A 20229-nucleotide genomic window follows, 5' to 3' on the forward strand; every position below is an offset into this window, starting at 1 on the left:
TTTTTGCCTTTTCCCCACTGAGACTTACTCTCCTAGCTGGTTTGTTTCCCAACACTATTACATTTTTCATGTTTCAGAGTCTCTGACACCCTTGAGAGACTTTCCATCTAAGATCATTTCATGGATAAGGACCTACCATGTTTTCCTAGATAGCCATGCCCAAAGGGCTATGATATTACTGTGCCATGGTGGAAACCAGGAAATGGTGCCTTACTTCCTTCTTATACCCTGCCTTTGGGTAGGTATTTTCTCTCCTATTTGTTTTATTTTTAATACCTACTTGTTATGTAAATTTGTCCATGTGATACACCTGCCTGTCTCTTTTGTCTTCATTTTTGTTTGCAAGCTACTTAAAGGTTTCTTTCTTTTCTTTTCTTTTCTTTTTTTTTCTTTTCTTTTTTTTTAAAGAGGCTTAGAGACACTTGTTTTTGTTTCAAAACTGAAATTTCAAGAATACTTCATCAGCAAAGAACTGAGTCATCTTTAAGGTCAAGAGCAATAACAAAAATGCAGATAATAATCAGAGATTTTATTTAGCTCATACCACACAAATTCCTCCATAATTTTTATCATGTTGCAACACATTATGTTAGAAAGTGAATCCTGAAAGAGACTCCTTTAAAGGAGCCCTTTTTAATGGTTACATCTCACTCTCTTCCAGGTATGAGTTGTTTGATGAATCTGGTAATAACCACGCTACATATTTTTGTGGTACTTAACAGGCATTCAAGGGCCTTCACAGACATTATCTCATTCGAGCCTCACAACCAGCAGTGAGATAAGCCTTATTATCACCATCACCACTCTCCCATTTTCTGTGAATATCTTTTCAGTGGAGAAACCAGTTTGCCTTCAATGAGCAAGTATACACTGTCAGAGATGCCTGGCCAGACCTTTTTATTCATTTTTTTCTTTTTTACTGTCACCCAGTCAACATACCCTGACTTTATCAGCTGACTCTGCTCAGTGAGCATTCCTCTCCAGGGTGGTTCTTAACACTGACTACATATTAAAATTATTCAAAGTTCTTAAAAAATCACTTTGTGTTTGGGTCCCCCATTAGACCAGTCGCATCAGAATTGTAGGGCAAGATTTGGCAGTGGCTGGCCAGCTTGCCGGTTTCCTTCCTTCCTTCCTTCCTTCCTTCCTTCCTTCCTTCCTTCCTTCCTTCCTCCCTCCCTCCCTCCCTTCCTTCCTATTTTTTTTTTTACTTTATTAAAATACTGAGTTTATTTCACATGTATATTTTTGTCTCCCCACCATTTCCATTTGTCTGACCACCACTACCACTATGTCCTATCATAACATTCCATACATACTTAAAACCAAGCAAAGGGTGGAGTTCCATCTTTAAAAACTAAACAGGCATTTTGGACAACACATTCTTGGCAATGGAACCTGGACAACATTTATCAGACACGGTAGGGAAAGTTCTCACTCTGCATTATAAAAAGGACAGCCAGATATCAACTGTTACAGAAATGAAAGAAGACGGAAAATTTTAACAAACTGTTTAAACTATTTTCTTAAAGAGACTTCCTCCACTGCCAGAGATCTTGAATAGCCTCTTGGTCAGTCATCCGGAAGCAATTCTTCACATAATTGATGAACTTGGCTTCCACTTTGGGAAGAGAACCACCTTTTTCTATACTTGCTTGCATTTTTGCTTTAATGTCTTCTACAGAACTAGGTCCTTTCGGTGTTTTGGGAGTCTTTTCCTGTTTTTTGAAAGATTCTTGACCTTTTGTTCTTGGTGTTGATGGTTTTGAGTCTTTTCCATTCTGGTTTGATTTTTGTGCATTTTTGGCTGGAGTATCTCGTATAGATTTCTTTACTGGAGCCTTTTCTTCAGCTTCCTCATCATCAAAATCATCATCATCATCATCTTCATCATCGTCGTCGTCATCGTCGTCGTCGTCATCATCTTCATCAGCAGCAAGTTTTACTTTTTTCTGTGGAACCTTGCTACCACTTCCAGGGGCAGAACGCTTTCCAGATATACTAAGAAGTTTCACATCCTCCTCTTCTTCATCTTCTGACTCTGCATCTTCCTCTACAGCTACTAAGTGCTGTCCACTAATATGCACAGGACCGGAACCACACTTCAACCGTAAGACCACAGGTGGTGTTATTTCAAAGCCCCCAAGGGACACCATTGGCTGTACAGACATTTTCAAAGTTGCCAGAGTGACTTTAATTGGACTGCCTTCATAATTCATTGCCTCTGCTTCAACAATGTGCAATTCATCCTTTGCACCAGCTCCCAAACTGACCGTTCTTAAAGATAACTGGTGCTCATTTTCATCATTATCCACCTTAAAGTGGTAATCTTTGTCAGCCTTTAGTTCACAACCAAAAAGATAGTTCTGGGGCCACAGGGGGCTCATGTCCATGTCCATCGAATCTTCCATGGGGCGGTGGCACGCACTTAGGTGGGAGAGAAGGCGGACGGAGACACACGACTACTGTTCCTCAGAACAGCCGCGCAGGACGGAATCACAGGAAGGGCCCTTCCTTCCTATTTTTGGATGATTTTAATAGGCATCAAGGTTTGAGAAGCACTACTATCAATGCTTACAACTTCAGAGATGGAGAGCAATTTGTTTTCAGTCTTCTAAAAAATGAAACCTTTGTGTCTTAACCTTTATTATCTTCTGTGGCTTTTCTTTTAAGGTAAGAAATCTCATATTTCCATTTTCTCAAATAACAATACATTTTGTTTATATACTGTTTTATAATTAAAACAGTTTCATATACATTATTGCTCAGTGAGATTCTCTTTTCGACATATGATTGGTATCCCATTTTAGAGGAATGGGAGGCCCGGGGAAGTGAGGTTTCTGGCTCGAGAAGAAGTTTGAGTGTGGCTGTATGTATATAATTTGGGACAAAGGGAAGAAAAGGGCAATCCAGTCTTTCTCAGGTGATGAACTTCCCCTTGGCGTTCACAGTGTGGTCATTGGTCCACAGGCCCTGCATTATCACCTGGAAGCTTGTTAAAAATGCAGAATCCCAGGCCCTAACCCAGATCCACTGAATCAGGGCTGAAGTTTAACAAGGTCTCCAGGTGATTCAGATTCTCATTAAGGTATGAAACTCTGCTTTCCACCATGCTCCCACTTGGAATTCTTCGTCCTTTGTGTTGTGGTGTCTTAGTATAAATATGTTGCACATATGGATGCTGTGAGGGATAATTTTTCGGAGTTCTTGTTGATAGTTTCCCTTTGGAGGTTTATTTTCCAGTCTTTTCGTTGTGACTTGAGGCATTTTTTCCCCTGTAGCTCTCCTACTGCCCTGAAAATGAATCTCTGATCATTTTCTGCTGCTTTGAGTTTTGCAGGTACAAGAGCTGTGGAGGACTCTGAGAGGGTGGATGGTGAATTTCCACCGTCATAATTTTCCTCCTTTTTCTGAGCCAGAGGGTTTAACCTATGAAAATGCCAATCAGACTCCTATTAAAATTTAGATTCTCAGTGGATCATGCTGAACTCTTGTTCCTTATTATCATTGCTCACAGTCCATAAGAGGACTTCAGGGATCTCATGTGGTAACATCTTTCCTAATAGGTATTCTCTCTACATACTTAAATTGAAAAGGTTCCTAGTGATATGCATTTCACTTTTACTAAGCTCTACATTTCTTCTGCTTCCCTAATGAGTTCCAAACCTGGAGAAGTCGAAGAGAAGACAGAAAGAACTGCTGTGCATGCCGCAGTTCCAAGACCGAGCTCTCTCATGGCCACTGCTGTTGAAATAAACAAGCAGGTTGTTTTCTGAATCTGAGGCTGTGTTGAGGTGTTGCCGCAGCGTGGGAAGCAGCCCTGACAGCTTGTCTCATGATCCACTGTGCAGTTGCTGCAACACACCAACCGCTTTGGGCTCAAATTGCTTTACTGCCTCTCTGTATCTGTCTTCACCCCAGTATTTCCCCAGACTCGGAGAAGGTAATGACTTTGTGCTCGTTTTGGGCGAGAAAATACACAAAGCTCCAGCTATGATCCCAGAGTTAATTTGTGGCTTTCCTTTGAAGAGGGAATATGTGCATGCCAACTGTATATTTGATACGTAAACATGGTTAGGAATATAGCTAAATTCATGTAAGAAGCATGCAAATATATATCACATATTAAAAAATACAAACAAAACAAGGACACAAACTGGCCCTCGTTTGAACACTGTAGCTCTTCTTTATAGCTCTCAAGGAGTGCTTATAGTATGCCTTGTGTTATGGTACATTTTCACTCCCTGAACTTGATTATGAGCTGCTTGAAGTGTCTTACTCATTGTTATATTCCCTAAAGTGCTAGCTCAGTGCTTTGCCCATATCACAGACCATCACTGGAGTCAGTGCATGCCAGATTAAATAATGGAGGAGAGAAAAAATATGATTCTGGGCATTTGGGTTCAGTGTTTCAGACACTGAGGAGAAAGATAACCTGGGAGAGCAGCAAACATCCCTGGGTTCTGTTTCTCATCTGTAAGATGTGGATGCAAGAGGGCAGATTTTTGCACATCCTTTCTAAGGCTACAATTTTAGCATTCTGGGTTGGAGATGTATGAGAACAGCCAAGCAGAAAAGCCCAACTGGAATCTCAGATGAGATATCACAATTAGAGATATGTTTTGGGGAGTCTTCAGCATGTGGGTCTTTGTTAAACCATAAGAGAGGATGAGATTTTGCAGGAAGTATGTAGAGTCATACTTTATGGTTTAAGGTGGGACTCCTGTCAAACAACTTGTAAAGGACAGATGGGTGAAGAGACACTTGTGGTGACTACTGATAGGTAATGTTGGTGAATGGAAGGAAAGACCAGGGAGTCATAGAAGCATCGCCTCCCCTCCCATGGGAAGGCAGTTGCAGGTTTTGTGGTTGTGATTTTGCTGCATAGGTTGTGATTTTTGCTTGACTCCCAGCCTCCCTTTCCTATCTTTCCCCTCTGGGGCTGGGGGGAGGCACTAAATGTGGTCTCTGAACCTTACTCTTTGTTCACCTGTGTTCATCTTTATATATTAAATTCTCATAAATGATGCTGATTTTAAAAATACAGGTCAGTGTTAAAATCTTTCCTTTGCAAGTGGAGAGCATAAAGCCAAACCCCCTTTGTGTGACATCTGAGGACCTTCATCACTGGGTGTTTTTCACCCAGCCTTTGTCAGGCTCATGTTCTCCTAGTGCCATTTCAAACATTCATTGGATCGGTGTCAGATGATTGTCTGATTACAAATATCCCATTCTCTTCTATCTGACTGTGCCTTTGATTATTTTGTCTTTCTACCTAGTGTGCTTTGTTCATTTTCCTTTTCTTGGCAAATGTCTATTCAGTGTTTAAAACATAGCTTAAGCATTTACTTTTTGAATTGCCCTCTTTCTAGGTCACTTTGCAGCTCTTACGTTTGCCCCAGGAACACTTTGCACATGTCACCACTGTTCCATTTCTCTTCTCCCATTTTTGGTTGCCTACCAGGTTGAATCCTTGATGGACTTTATTGTGACTAGGTCACGAGTCACATTTGAACTGAAATTCTCAGGTAAGTGTTAAGATTCACAAATCTTGTTCTTTTTGAGCAACCAAATCTGCACATTTGTATTCTCCCATATTCCTGGCACTATGAGATGTGCTGTGCTAGGATGTCATAGAAGTGGGGTAAGTCTGTGTGACTGGTGACTTGGTGAAAGTTACATTTGTTCCTGATCTGTGGAAGTTGTCCAAGGGTAAGCATAAGAGTCCTATCTCTGATATGTGCTCTGATTTTATTTCTTCTTAAGTTCTGATATTGAGCATATTAACAATATCCTGGATGATACATCAGTGTTAGGACATTTTGCAGCCCCAAGAAAGGGTTGCCTTCATTAATTCCTTACAAGCAACTCAAAATGGTGAATGAATCTATAGCACGTTTAAGTTGCTTTCCATATCATTATTAGCTCATTTATTGTATCACACATAGAAAAACTCAACACTTTTTAAATGCATGAATCATCACAAAAATATATTTTCAACAAAAGGGAATCCTTTTTAAAAAGAGCTTAACCAAGTAATGTAAGGCAAAAATAGGAAAATAAAGACTTAGGACTAAAATAATACATTTGTACGGATTCTATCTCATCATTTAAATGGGATCTGATGCAAGCTGATTAGTAACACTGACTTATCCCAAGTATTTGGGATACTTGGACTTAACGCTGACTTATCTCAAGTATTTTTTTTTTTCCTTTAGTAACACTGACTTATCCCACGTATTATTCAAAGAAGCTCTCTGAAATGACTTTCTTTTTTTTTTTTATTTATTTTTTTTTATTGGTGTTCAATTTACTAACATACAGAATAACACCCAGTGCCCGTCACCCATTCACTCCCACCCCCCGCCCTCCTCCCCTTCTACCACCCCTAGTTCGTTTCCCAGAGTTAGCAGTCTTTACGTTCTGTCTCCCTTTCTGATATTTCCCACACATTTCTTCTCCCTTCCCTTATTTTCCCTTTCACTATTATTTATATTCCCCAAATGAATGAGAACATATAATGTTTGTCCTTCTCCGACTGACTTACTTCACTCAGCATAATACCCTCCAGTTCCATCCACGTTGAAGCAAATGGTGGGTATTTGTCATTTCTAATAGCTGAGTAATATTCCATTGTATACATAAACCACATCTTCTTTATCCATTCATCTTTCGTTGGACACCGAGGCTAAGCAAGTTGGTGACACAGACCTTTGGTTTCTTTTAATAACTGCCTTCATTTCTCTATCATAGCTACCACCAATAATCTGCTTGGTCTGTTTTGCTTGTTTGGTTGTCAATTAACCCAAATCAAAACTATGGTAAACATTTCCTCCAGCTTTTCTATTTCTGCTGACTTAATCTGTTGTCAAAATGCCTAGGTTTCTCTAAAGCTTAGATGTCATTTTTGGTGGGCCTTAATAACCCATACTGTAACTTTATCTAGTATGAGCGCTAGGCCTTTCAATTTCTTCTCATTCCAGGAGAAGTCTATCCATTGCCTTTTTAATACCTCATTATGTCTCAGAGAGTTTGAAATCCTTGTACCTTTTACTTCCATCAACAGAAGGAAAAAGACTAAGAAAAACATGGCACTAGCCACATTGTTTTGGAATCATACCTTTACACACTTATCCCCAGAGTATAAATGTTTTCTTTTTCATCTTTTTATCTGAGGTATCTGTCATGTTATTTGGCACATAGCTGATGTGCTAAAATATTTGCTACTCTAAGTCAGCTAGTGTATTACCCTGTGATTTTCCTTTGTGATACAGAACTGAAATTCTCAGCTATTTGCTTCCCCAACTTTTCTTTCTCTTGCTTTCTATTCTTCCTTATCAGGATTGTGTACTGTAATTTACATTAAATTCATTTATTCCCTTAGGAAGCATGTTACCTGGGTTCAGATACATTAGCTTTCTGAGACAATTTGCTTACTAAAAGAATTTCAGGATGGAAACATTCCTTAAATGCATTAAGAAAACCTTAGCACATATCAATTTCATAATAATGCAGTGGTCAGGCACTCAGATTCTATAAAGCCCTGAAAAATCTTCTATATTTAGTCAAAGATAGAACATCTTCATATGATTTTCTCTCTAAAGCATTTTGAAGGATTTAGTAAATGAGTATAGCATCCATAATATCTCTTACCTGCATTATTTAACCAGAAGTAATGACTAGCTCTTAGGTGACATTTTATCTGTGGCTGTTAACACAAGTACTGTTGGCCAGGCAAACTGCTTCCCAATCAAAATCCCACTGCTAGCTTCTGACCAGGCAGTTTCTGCACAGGTATGTATGTATGTATGTATGTATGTATGTATGTATTTATTTATTTATTTATTTATTTTAAAGTTTTTATTTATTTATTCTTGAAAGACACAGAGAGAGAGAGAGAGAGAGAGAGAGAGGGGCAGAGACACAGGCAGAGGGAGAGGCAGGCTCCATGCAGGGAGCCCGATGTGGGGCTCGATCCTGGGTCTTCAGGATCATGCCCTGGGCCGAAGGCAGTGCTAAACCACTGAGCCACCTGGGCTGCCCTCTGCACAGGTATTTATATTTGAATTTATTTCCATTGTCATATAGTTGGATCTCTAGGTCCATGGTACTTTTGCTTCCAGAGTGATAGTGGAGTAAAACAGCAACATGTTAACCCTATCTTTCTCTTGGAATCTTACACCAATGGTTACTCCCTAAGAGAATATTCTCCTGGTTTTCCTTCTACCTCAATGGCCACTACCTCTTTTTTGCATTAACAATATGGCTTCCTCACCTCAAACATTATATTTAGGAGTTCCTTGATGCTTGCTTCTACACTCTAGTTTCTCTTTATTTTCTCCTAAGCCAACTTATATGCACCAATAGCTGTACCAGCCACCATAGAATCAGGGCTCTCACATGTCTTTCTTTAGGCAAGACCTGTACTCAGTGCTCTGGGCATTTATAGGCAACTACTTACTTGCCATTTGTGGGAGTGTAGGGGCTGTCTTAAAAGCACTTCAAATTCAACTTGGCCAGACTAAATTTGTGATTGTGCTGCCCAAGACTGTTCCTATTTCTCGGTTTCCTCTTTCAGTAAAGAGCTCAATTATCTACTTAGTAGTACAAACCAGAAAACTAGAACTATCCTTTTCAACTATTTCTTTCTTTTTACCTTTTCAAATCTATCACCAAGGTTTGTCCATTAAATCTCCTAACTAGAATTTTTTACTTTCTCTATAAGTGTGAAACAACCTAATCCAAGCTACTGGCCTCACTAAAATGATATAAAATGCTACTGCATTTACCCACCTACCTCTTTCCTTGCTTCCTTGTAAGCCTTTCTCCATGTGGCATAGGACATAAATCTACTAACATGATGTAGAACAGCTATTCTCAGGGTCATTTAGGGATGTGTTCAGGAGTTCCACAAGGTCAAAATTATTTTCTTAATAGTAATCCAGTTTGTCACCCTCATTCTTTCTCAGTGGACTGGAGTTTTCCAGGGCAACCTAGCCTGTGATATTGTAACAGAACAAATGTGAGAATCTAGATCTTCTTCTTTTTTTTTTAAAAAAAGATTTTATTTATTTATTCATGAGAGACAGAGAGAGAGAGAGAGAGGCAGAGACACAGGCAGAGGGAGAAGGAGGCTCCACGCAGAGAACCTGATGTGGGACTCGATCCTGGGTCTCCAGGATCAGGCCCTGGGCTGAAGGCAGGTGCTAAACCACTGAGTCACCTGGGCTGCCCGAATCTGGATCTTCTATTGGGGCAAATATTAGAGGGACTTAGAAAAACATAAAACTATCACTCCCCTCTCTCTAATTCATTTTTGTTTTTAGATATATAGTTTTTTTAAAATAAAAATCATGTTATTCATGTTAATGTGTAATACATTTATTTTTGTTATTTTTAAGATTTAAAAAAAATATTTGAGAAAGAGAGAGAGAGAGAGAGAATGGATGTGAGACAGAGAGAGCATGAGCAGAGGGGAAGGGTACAGGGAGAAACAAACTCCCCACTGCACAGGGAGCCCAATGTGGGACTTGATCCAGGATCCTGGGATCATGACCTAAACCAAAGGCAGACACTTAACTGACTGAGCCACCCAGTGCCCTGTTTTTGTTATTTTAAAGAAATTAATAAAGGTTTTAAAAATTTCTCGGGTTTAATTTATAGAATAGTAGCTGTTGATAGATATAATGCACAAATAAGCAAAAGCTCTATGATGTTCTGGGTAACTTTAAAGAGTATAAAGGGTTGATCTCTGGATGGGCAGGAGGTTTGGGGGGGAGAGTAACTGGGTGATGTAATTAAGGAGGGCATGTAATGTAATGGGCACTGGGTATTATATAAGACTGATGAATCAGTGACCTCTACCTCTGAAATCAGTAATACCATATATATCAATTAATTGAATTTAAATAAAAATGTAAAAAAAAAAAAGTGTAAAAGATTCTAGAGACTGATCCACTTGAGAACCACTGTCCTAGAAGACCTGGCCTGGCCACTCTCTAACTTTCCAAATCCATCTTTCTTCTCACCACACTGCTCTTTTTTCTGCTCCATCAACCTTAACTCCTTCCAGTTCCTATTTCTTGCCTCTTTCCCTTTCAATACAGGCACTTTGCTGGAAACTCTTCTTCGCATCCTCTTTATCCAATAAACTTTAAGACATTCCTCAGATTTCATCCTCTAAAATGTACTTTCTGTAGGTAGGCCTTCTCTAAATCTTCCTGACTGAGTTAAATTTACTGTTTTAGAGGCCCCTGGGTGACACAGTCAGTTAAATGTCCAACTCTTGATTTCAGCCCAGATTATGATCTCAAGGTTGTGAGACTGAGCCCTGTATCAGGCTCCATGCTCGGTATGAAGTCTGCTTGTGATTCCATCTCCTTGTCCCTCTGCCACTCCCACTTGTACTCTCTCTATATATAAAATAAATAAATAAATATTTTAAAAATTCACTATTTTAGGATCTCATAGTATTTGTACTTTTTATTCATTATTATGATTGTAATACTGCATTTGTTTCTGTCACTATTTAGTTAGTTTGTGAAGGCTCACTAGCTAAAATGCCATAAATCAGGAATCAAGTCTGTTTTTGTTCAACAACAAAGTTCCAGTGTCTAGCAAGGTATCTGGAGCCTAATAGGAATCTATAGAATAAATAAAATAGATGAGCTGGACTTATGCCACAGGCACAAAAAGAGTCCTACAACATGAAGTATTACGAAGATTAGGCATAAAAAACAAAAATAAAACCAAAGGATTTTTCAGGTAGATGAGAGTATCACACGGTTTTAGACAAAAAGAGAGTAGCCTAATGATTCATCTAAAAGGGAAAGGTGAAAAAAGGACCGAGATTAGAAAAGCACCAACTATAAAATTATATTAAGAAGTAAGAGCATATTGAAAGGAGTAGTAGAAGACAAGATTAGGGATGATAAGAGCCAAATGTTTAGAACTTTGAACCTTAAGAATTTGAGCTTCAAACCATAAATGATGGAGAATCCAATAAGTGCATATGGAAAGGACTGTCAGGAGCAATAGTGCATTTGCGGCATGTTCATCTACTAGCAATGTATGTGATGCATTCAGAAAAGAGCTGGTGAAGCTAGCTGGGAAACTACCTGGACTTCTGCATAAAATTCCTCTGAAGGATTTGTGGCCACACAAAATCTATTTTCAGAGACCAAAGATGACTTCCATGGTGTTGAGATAAAAATTTCAAAAATTTTATTTATTTGAGAGAGAGAGAGAGAGAGAGAGAGAGAGAGCATGAGTAGGGGGAGAGGCAAAAGGAAAGGGAGGGAATTCTTCAGGCAGACTCCAGACTGAGAACAAAGCCTTATGCAGGGCTTGATTCCAGGACCCTGAGATTGTGACAGGAACTGAAACCAAGAGTCTGATGTTTAACCAACTGAGCCACCCAAGCGCCCTGATATAGAATTTTTTCAAATAATGAAGTTTCAAGAGAATGGGGTTTTCTCCTCAGTCTTTTAAGCTGTTTCCTGAAGCTTAAGAGTGTTTTTACAATACAGAGTGAACAAAGATTTTGTATGTCACTGTCTAGTGATATGATTCTGGAAACATACATTTCTTTTGCAGTGGGTATGGTACATGTTTACTCCCTTGCATGACCTAGTCTGTGAAGTTGTAACTGTGCACCTGGTCATGTGATGTTTCATCCCTACCAACCGTGTTGTAAATGTCTTTACTCCAGATTGAATTTTTATATACTTGGAATCATGTTGGAATCAAAACTCCAATAACTTGAATTGAAATGAAAGGTGAGATTTTTTTTTTCACTTAAACAAGTTTATAGTCCATTTGCCTCAAGGAATCACAGTATCAGTGAACTCTATAAATGGCTATTGTACAGATAGAGCATATGCACTGTGTCTGTTTTTAAAATTGAACAAATCAGAGCATGGAACTTTATGCCCTAGAACTTTACTAATGGTTTTCAATGTGGGCTTTCCCAGAGCTTTAAGAGGCTCTGCAAATGAAGACTCTGAGAAGAAAAGTCTTTTTAGCATTATGGGGAATATCCCCCACCCCATACTATAAATGGAAAAACTTTATAATTTATCATGTTTTTAAGATGCTATAATACATTTGCTTCATCCAGTTTGTGGGGACTGCCATTTATTTATTGCTTACTCAGGGCTAGCATTACAGTGGGTCCTTTAAATCTATTCTCCAATTTAATCCCCATAAAATCCTGAATAGCAGTAGTCTTATTTTTATCTCCATCGAAGGAAAGATGATTCTGAATTAGAAAATTTAAGTAATTTCTCTGAGGTTATATAGGTAGTAAGTGTTAGAGCTGGGCTTTCCTGATCCATTCATTCATTCATTCATTCAGAAAGGACTAAAAAAGGAGAATCACTAATAAATAAGAGCCTTGTCCTCATGGAGCTTGTATTCTAGAGGTAGAGAAAGATTCAGTTGTTCAGCTAGCAAATAAATACTAAGCAACATGCCTTTGAGGTGATATGAAATCTATGCCGATAAATACAATAGGGTAAGGGGATAGAGAATGAAAGGATAATTTTTGTGATCCTATTTTTGATAGAGTGATAAAATAAGTCTTCCCTAGGGCAATGACATTTGACCTGAACTTTGGCTGGAGTGATGAATCAAACTTTATAAATGTTTTAGGGAAAAGTATTCTAGGTAAAGATCCTTAGGGTAGAAAGTGGTGGCATAGTCCCCTGAGACTGGCCTGAGCAGTATGGGTGCAGGCAGAGCACTAGGAGATGAATCTAGAGAGTTAGGTAGATTGTGAAGGGCCTTGTTGCTAGAGTAGAAATTTTGTATTTAATTTATTAGAGTGATGAGATGACACTGGAAGGTTTGAGCAGGCTCTTTCTTCGGAAATTGCTGGGTTTTTAGGAGCTCTGTGTCAGGAGTCAGAGGCAGAGGACAGATTTATATATTTCTTACTATGTCACATGTTAGTATCATAAATCTAGGCTGTCATCTCTTGGCTCTTAGATTATTATATCACAAATTGTTATTATATTGCCATGGATGTTTACAAAAGGTTTTTCTGATTTTCTTCATTCATAAATTTAATCTATCTGCTATACCTGGTTCAAATTATTTATTACATAGCTATTTACTGATTAAAATTAATTTATTATCATTCTAAAGAGTTTCCAGGTGAAGATTCCTTTCTTCATTATTCTCAGAATTATTTATGATCATATAATACATATAATCTTCGTGCCTTTTCTAAAATACTGGTCTCCTTTTCTCAAAGACAGAGCTATTTCTTACTTAAGATTGATGTATCTTTCCAGGTCCAGTTGAAATAACCTTCTCTTCCTAGCCAAACTCTCACCAAGCTCTCTATTCTGTGACCTTCTACAGTAATTACTGTCTGCCCAGTTCATCCCAGACCTAAATTATACATTGTTTTATATTCATTTATTTAATTATTCATACATTTGTACATTTGTTAATTGAGTTAATTAATTGACTTGTTTATTTAACACATGTTTATCAAGAGCCTATTATGTTTTAGGCATTCCTCTAGACACAGGGCAGAGTGTGGAAAATTTTTAAATCAATTTTAATGAAGTTAATTTGCATTTAATAAAATACACAGCTTTTATGCGAAGAATTTAGTGAGATTCAATGTTTATACATGTGTAAACTGTGCCATACTCAATATATTAAACATTTCCATCATCTCCAAAGTACCAAAGTCTCTTTGTTCATTTTAGGAGTCTACCCCCTACCTAATACCTCTCCTGTTCCATCACCATAGTTTAAAATGCTCTTTTACAACTTCAAGTAAATGAAGTTATATTGTATGATCCTTTTGATTTAGGTTCCTTTGCTCATCATTATGTCTGTGAGATTAATCTGTGTTCCATTTTAGTGTATTGTATATTTTTTAATGATAGGTAGTATTTCATTGCATGGATATCCACACATCTTTAAAAAATCACCTGTTTAAAAAAATCACCTGTTGATGGATGTTTGGGTTGTGTTTAGGTTTTGGCTATTGTGAATAAAGCCTGCTATAAACATTTGTGTACAAATATTTCTCTGGAAGGATGTTTACATTTCTCTTGATTAAACAATGAATGGAATTACCAAATCACAGGAAAGGTGTATATTTGAATATGTAAGAAATTTTCCTGACCAATCATAGCATATTTTTCACTCCCATCAGCAATATGTGATAGTTCCAGTTGCTTAAAATCTTCACGAATACTTGGTATTGTCAATATTTTTTAGTTTTAAAATTTTGTTATAGCACGCATGAAGTTACATTTCATTATAGTTCTAATAGGCATTGCTTTGGTGATGAATAATGTTGAGCATACAGCGGTTTAGCACCGCCTTCAGCCCAGGGTGTGATCCTGGGGTCCTGAGATCAAGTCCCGCATCAGGCTCCCTGCATGGAGCCTGCTTCTCCCTCTGTCTGTGTCTCTGCCTCTCTCTCTGATGAATAAATAAATAAAATTAAAAAAAATAATATTGAGCATGTTTTTGATTTGCTTATTGTCCATTTCTTTATCTTCTTTAAAAGAGTGTTTGTTCAAGTCTTTTGCACACTTCACTTACTTTTGTTGAATTTTCTTGTTCAAAAGCCTCAGGAGTTCTTTATGTATGTGTGTACATCCATAAGCAAACATATATACAAGTATACATTTTATAGTCAATGGCAGTTTAAAAAAATATTAATTGGCATCTTCTGAAGTGCAGACAGTTTTAACTTAAGGAAGTCCAGTTTTTCAATACATGTTTTACAGTTTGAGCTTTTTGTGTCTTTCTATTTATTTATTCATGAGAGACACACAGAGAGAGGCAGAGACACAGGCAGAGGGAGAAGCAGGCTCCATGCAGGGAGCCTAATGTGGGACTCAATCCCAGGACTCCAGGATCACGCCCTGAGCCGAAGGCAGATGCTCAACCTCTGCTCCACTCAGGCATCCCTTTTTGTGTCTTTCTAATAAATCATTGCCTACTCCATATTGTGAGGTTTTTATTTTGTATTTCTTCTAAATGTTTTCACATTTTAGCTTTTCTGTTTTAGTCCTGGTCCATTTGAATAGTTTAATTTTCTGTATGTTAGGATGTCCTGTTTGACATTCACTCTTCTTTCTGTGGATATTTAGCTGTTTCTCCAAATTACAAGCACACCTAGTGAATTTACTTGGCACTTTTTTCAAAATACTATATGATTTCATGAAAATATGGAATCTCAAAAAAAAAAAAAAAGCTGAACTCATAGGAGGAGAAAGTAGAGTAGTGATTACCAGGGGATAGGTAGGTAGGGGGAAATGGGGAGATGTTGATCAAAAGGTTTAAAGTTACAGTTTTATAGGGTGAATAAGTCTGGAGACCTGCTGTATAGGCATGATAACCATACTTACGAATATTGTATTGAACGCTGGAAATATGCTAAGAGAATAGAAAAAAGTAATGACTCTGGTTTAAGCTTTGACATGTAAAGAGCTTGGAAATGATCACTCTTGTCCATACAATTAAAAAAAAAAAGCTAAAGATAAAATTAATGAGTTTTCTTAGCTCTATCAAAGAATTGAGATTACAGGGCAAACCACCACTCCAAAAATTGGAGAGACAGTAAATTGAATACATAGAGCTACAGCTGAGATCAGCTAAACTAAAGAAGGAACCTCTAAAGCCAGAAACAGGTAGGAACACTTACATGGTAACTTTGGGGGAATTTCTAGAGTCTCAGTATGGGCTAACTTGAGAATTAAAACTTGTGGGGGCCCAGTTTTGGGGAGGTCCCCACAATGCATGGATATTATATACAATAACCCCACCAGGTTCTCATAACAAAGATCAGAGAAAAATTTCCTCCTGTTTCAGGCAGGGAAAGAGGAAAATTAATCAATTTTAAATACACCTGGATAATTATTTTGCAGTGTATATGTATATCAAATTATCACACTGTGTATCTTACACTTAAGGAATGTTATATGTCAATAAATCCTCAAAATGTTCTTTTTAAATATACCCAGAGAGTTCTCCATACCTCTCCAAAGGATATTACTTCATCTGATTCTTAGTTGACATGGAGGAAGGCCTTCACTAGCCTCCCTGTCTCAGATAGGAAAAGGGGGAAAGAGGCCAATGAATTCTGAAGATCACAGTCCAGGGACTCAAACCCACTAAAAAGCTGAGATTCAATCATAAGATTACAAATTGCTTCCCTTCCACAATACTAAAATCATATCAACAGGGCTCCAGTATAATAAAATTGCATTTCAACCAAGAGAGCTGTAAGACACAGATTTTATTTAAAAAGGAGTTCTTAGGGAAACCCCAAAACAACAGAGGGAAAACAAACAAACAAATAAGAAGATGAGAGGAAACTGAGACCTCTGACACCTATACCAAAAGCAAACATTAAGCACAGCTTAGCTTCTAACCAGGTTTAACATAAAACCCTCACACTAAAAGCCTAAGTTCCTATTAATGCATCTATCAACAAAAAATTTACAAGATAAAAAAATCCAATATGAAGAGACAAAACAAGCATCAAAATGAGACTCGGATGTGACACACTCAAAAATTATCAAGTAGAGAATTTAAAATAACCATAATTAATATGTTAAAAGCTGTAATGGAAACAATAGATGGTGTGCGAGAACAGATACATAATATAAACAAAGATAGGAAAACAAGTAAAATTCCAAAGGAAATGCTAGAAATCAAAACACTGTAAAGGAAGGGTACCTTTGACAGGTTTATTAGCAGATTGGATGCAACCAAGGAAAGCATTAATGAGAAAGAACATATGTCAATAGAAACCTATCAAATTGAAATGCAAAGAGGAAAAAGACTGAAAAACAAAAACACCCCATAAGACATCTAAGACAACAGATATTAAAGTAGATGTAACATACTAGTAATTGGAATCCCAGAAGGAGAAGAAAGAGAGAAAGGAGCAAAAGAAATATTTAAAGCAATAATGGCTGAGAATTGTCCAAAATTAATAACATTAATTATAACAAATGTATCACACTAGTGCAAGATGTTAATAATATGAGAGCCTGTGTGATTTGGGTAGAGGGAATATGGTAATTTTTATACTGTCCTATATTAGTTTTTTTTTTCTTCAATTATTACTTCAAAGTTTTAAGTTTTATGTTTAAGTTTTGCCCTAGGAATTAAATTCCTTTCTCTAGATCTAATTTACCACTTATTATCATTTTCCTTCATCTAGAAAAATGTCCTTTAGTGTTTCTTTTTTCTTTTTTTTTAATTTATTTTTTATTGGTGTTCAATTTACCAACATACAGAATAACACCCAGTGCCCATCACCCATTCACTCCCACCCCCCACCCACCTCCCCTTCTACCACCCCTAATTCGTTTCCCAGAGTTAGCAGTCTTTACGTTATGTCTCCCTTTCTGATATTTCCCACACATTTCTTCTCCCTTCCCTTATATTCCCTTTCACTATTATTTATATTCCCCAAATGAATGAGAACATATAATGTTTGTCCTTCTCCGACTGACTTACTTCACTCAGCATAATACCCTCCAGTTCCATCCACGTTGAAGCAAATGGTGGGTATTTGTCATTTCTAATAGCTGAGTAATATTCCATTGTATACATAAACCACATCTTCTTTATCCACTCATCTTTCTATGGACACCGAGGCTCCTTCCACAGTTTGGCCATTGCTGTGACCATTGCTGCTAGAAACATCGGGGTGCAGGTGTCCCTGCGTTTCATTGCATCTGAATCTTTGGGGTAAATCCCCAACAGTGCAATTGCTGGGTCGTAGGGCAGGTCTATTTTTAACTGTTTGAGGAACCTCCACACAGTTTTCCAGAGTGGCTGCACCAGTTCACATTCCCACCAACAGTGCAAGAGGGTTCCCTTTTCTCCGCATCCTCTCCAACATTTGTGGTTTCCTGCCTTGTTAATTTTCCCCATTCTCACTGGTGTGAGGTGGTATCTCATTGTGGTTTTGATTTGTATTTCCCTCATGGCAAGAGTGTTTCTTTTACTGAAATTTCTTCCATTTTTTTATTCATTTGAAAATGTCTTTATTTCATATTTATTTAAAAATATTTGGTTGAATACAGAATTCTGCTTGATATTTTTCTTTGTTTATTATTCAAATATATAAAGATATAACCTTATTATCCCCTGGCCTGCATTGAGATACATATGTAAATATATCATATATATATACATTTTGAAGATAGTGTCGGCTAAACCCAACATCTGGATTATCTTGGGTCAGTTGTTTTTTGTTTACTTTTGCATATGAATATGGTTCTCATTTTCCTGTTTCTTTGCCTATTTTTATTCCATTCCTGCAAATTCTTAGTCTCTGCGTGCAATGCCTAAAGGGCTTTGTTCTCTTGGCTTTGTTTTCTGTCATATTGAAAACATTGGCTAGTTATTAATTCTTCTCTATGTTTCTCAGCTTCTTCCAGATCTTAGTAAAGTACCAATTAATATTTTATTATCTCTTAAATGCTTTTTTCTGTGATCAGAGTGGTGAGTCCTTGACAATTGGCTTTGCACATACTGGGCACTGTTGTCGTTATGGCTACGTGTGATTGATTCCTCACTATAGGAACTGAGGACATACAGCAAAAGGGAAGATAAAGGAGAATATGGGATAAAAGTCCTGGAACAACATGCTTCATTACTCAGGTTTCAGGAGGATCTTAGAATGTACTTCATATAAAATCAATCAATCATCAATATTTATTAAGTGCCTATTGTTTGGGGGGAAAATAAAAGGAGTACCACACATGATGTTAGCCTTGCATGAGGACTTACAAAGTTTCTGATATCGCATATTAGCTGGCAGGGCAAGACACCTATATGAAACTCCTCAATTTATTCCCCGAATATACTGAACACTGTTTTGGTGAGCAAAGTACTATGGAATTGCTGAGAAGCTAACAAAGAGAAATACACCAGACAGCTCCTGAAGATGCTCACAGTCTGGCAGAGTAGACAGATATGCAGAGATGATTATGATACAAACAGAATGAAATAGGTATTAAAGCAACTATAAAATTTATTGGGCTCTTACTATATGCCATGGATTAATTCAATCCTCAACACAGCCTATGATGTAAGTATATTATTATCCCCCTTTTACAGATTAGAAACCTTGGAAACCTGAGGTATAGAGTCATGTGAAGTCACTTGGTCAACATAGTGAGTGACAGAGCTAGGGCATAATCTTAGGCTGCCTGACTCCCTTATTCTTCAAATAAAGCCACAATGGAATGCAAAGGAGGAATAAAGTTAATCTTAGAGATAATATGATGCTGAGGGACTTGAAAACATAAGCCATAATATTATCATGAGGGGTTAATTATCAGTGATTAGGGAAAACTGGTCTCCCATTGCATGAGGCTTTCATAAATTCAGAAAATATAACCATCTTCTGATTTCTTTTTTTTTTTGTTTCTTTGTTTGTTTTAAAGACTTTATTTACTTTTTCATGAGAGACACAGAGAGAGAGATACAGAGGCACAGGCAGAGGAAGACTCGATCCTAGGACCCTAGGACCACGACCCAAGCTGAAGGCAGATGCTCAACCACTGAGCCCCCCAGGTGTCCTCATCTTCTGATTTCAAAGCTAACACAAATTTCCATGCCAATGTAGATCTGGATATCTGCAGAAGAGTCCATGATTCTTATTTCCACTACTTATCTACCATCCCCTAAAATACCAAGAATTACTGCAAACTATAGCTCAAGATCTTTCAAGTTACTTAGGATTCATTTTCCCCAAATCTGATAATTATTTACTCAGTTCCTTCAATACTTTAATCCAAATATGGGTTTACCTCAAGAGCACACACATCTTAGAGTCAGCAGAAATATTTATTCCTCTTTATAAATTATTAAATAAACTTTATGGCTTAGAACTAAGTGCCTCATGAATCTTGTTATCATGAATTAATTATAATTCTGTACATTTATATAATGCTTTATGATGTTCTTCCACATAAATTATCTTATTTAATTTTCATAGCAATGTAGTGAGTTAGAAAAAGTTGATATTAATACTGCAATTTTCACTATGAGGAATCAAAGACTTAGGAAACTTTGAGTCATTTTCTTGAGTTCATGTGGTTATAGATTATTGAGCTAGATTTAGGAGTGATCCAGTCTGTCTCTTTCTCTCTCTTTCTCTTTCACTCATTAGAGCCTGATGATATTTGAGTGATCAGAAGATTCTGAATTCTTGAAAGTGTAAAGTCA

At 37.4% G+C, this 20229-nt stretch overlaps 1 protein-coding gene across 1 annotated transcript; it reads right to left on the minus strand.

Moving 5' to 3' along the window:
• Window positions 1-1198: 1198 nt before the first annotated feature.
• Window positions 1199-2639, minus strand: LOC112664540 (nucleophosmin-like). The gene has a single exon (XM_035700470.2). It carries the CDS (start codon window positions 2409-2411, stop codon window positions 1527-1529), a length of 885 nt encoding a protein of 294 aa, XP_035556363.1. The 5' UTR covers window positions 2412-2639; the 3' UTR covers window positions 1199-1526.
• Window positions 2640-20229: the final 17590 nt, after the last annotated feature.

The sequence above is a fragment of the Canis lupus genome, chromosome 17 (assembly GCF_003254725.2).
Source record: "Canis lupus dingo isolate Sandy chromosome 17, ASM325472v2, whole genome shotgun sequence".
Lineage (NCBI taxonomy): Eukaryota > Metazoa > Chordata > Mammalia > Carnivora > Canidae > Canis > Canis lupus.

What these genes read in the sequence shown, in the direction of transcription:
- LOC112664540 (XM_035700470.2), bottom strand. Translation starts at nt 2,411, where the DNA reads ATGGAAGATTCGATGGACATGGACATGAGCCCCCTGTGGCCCCAGAAC.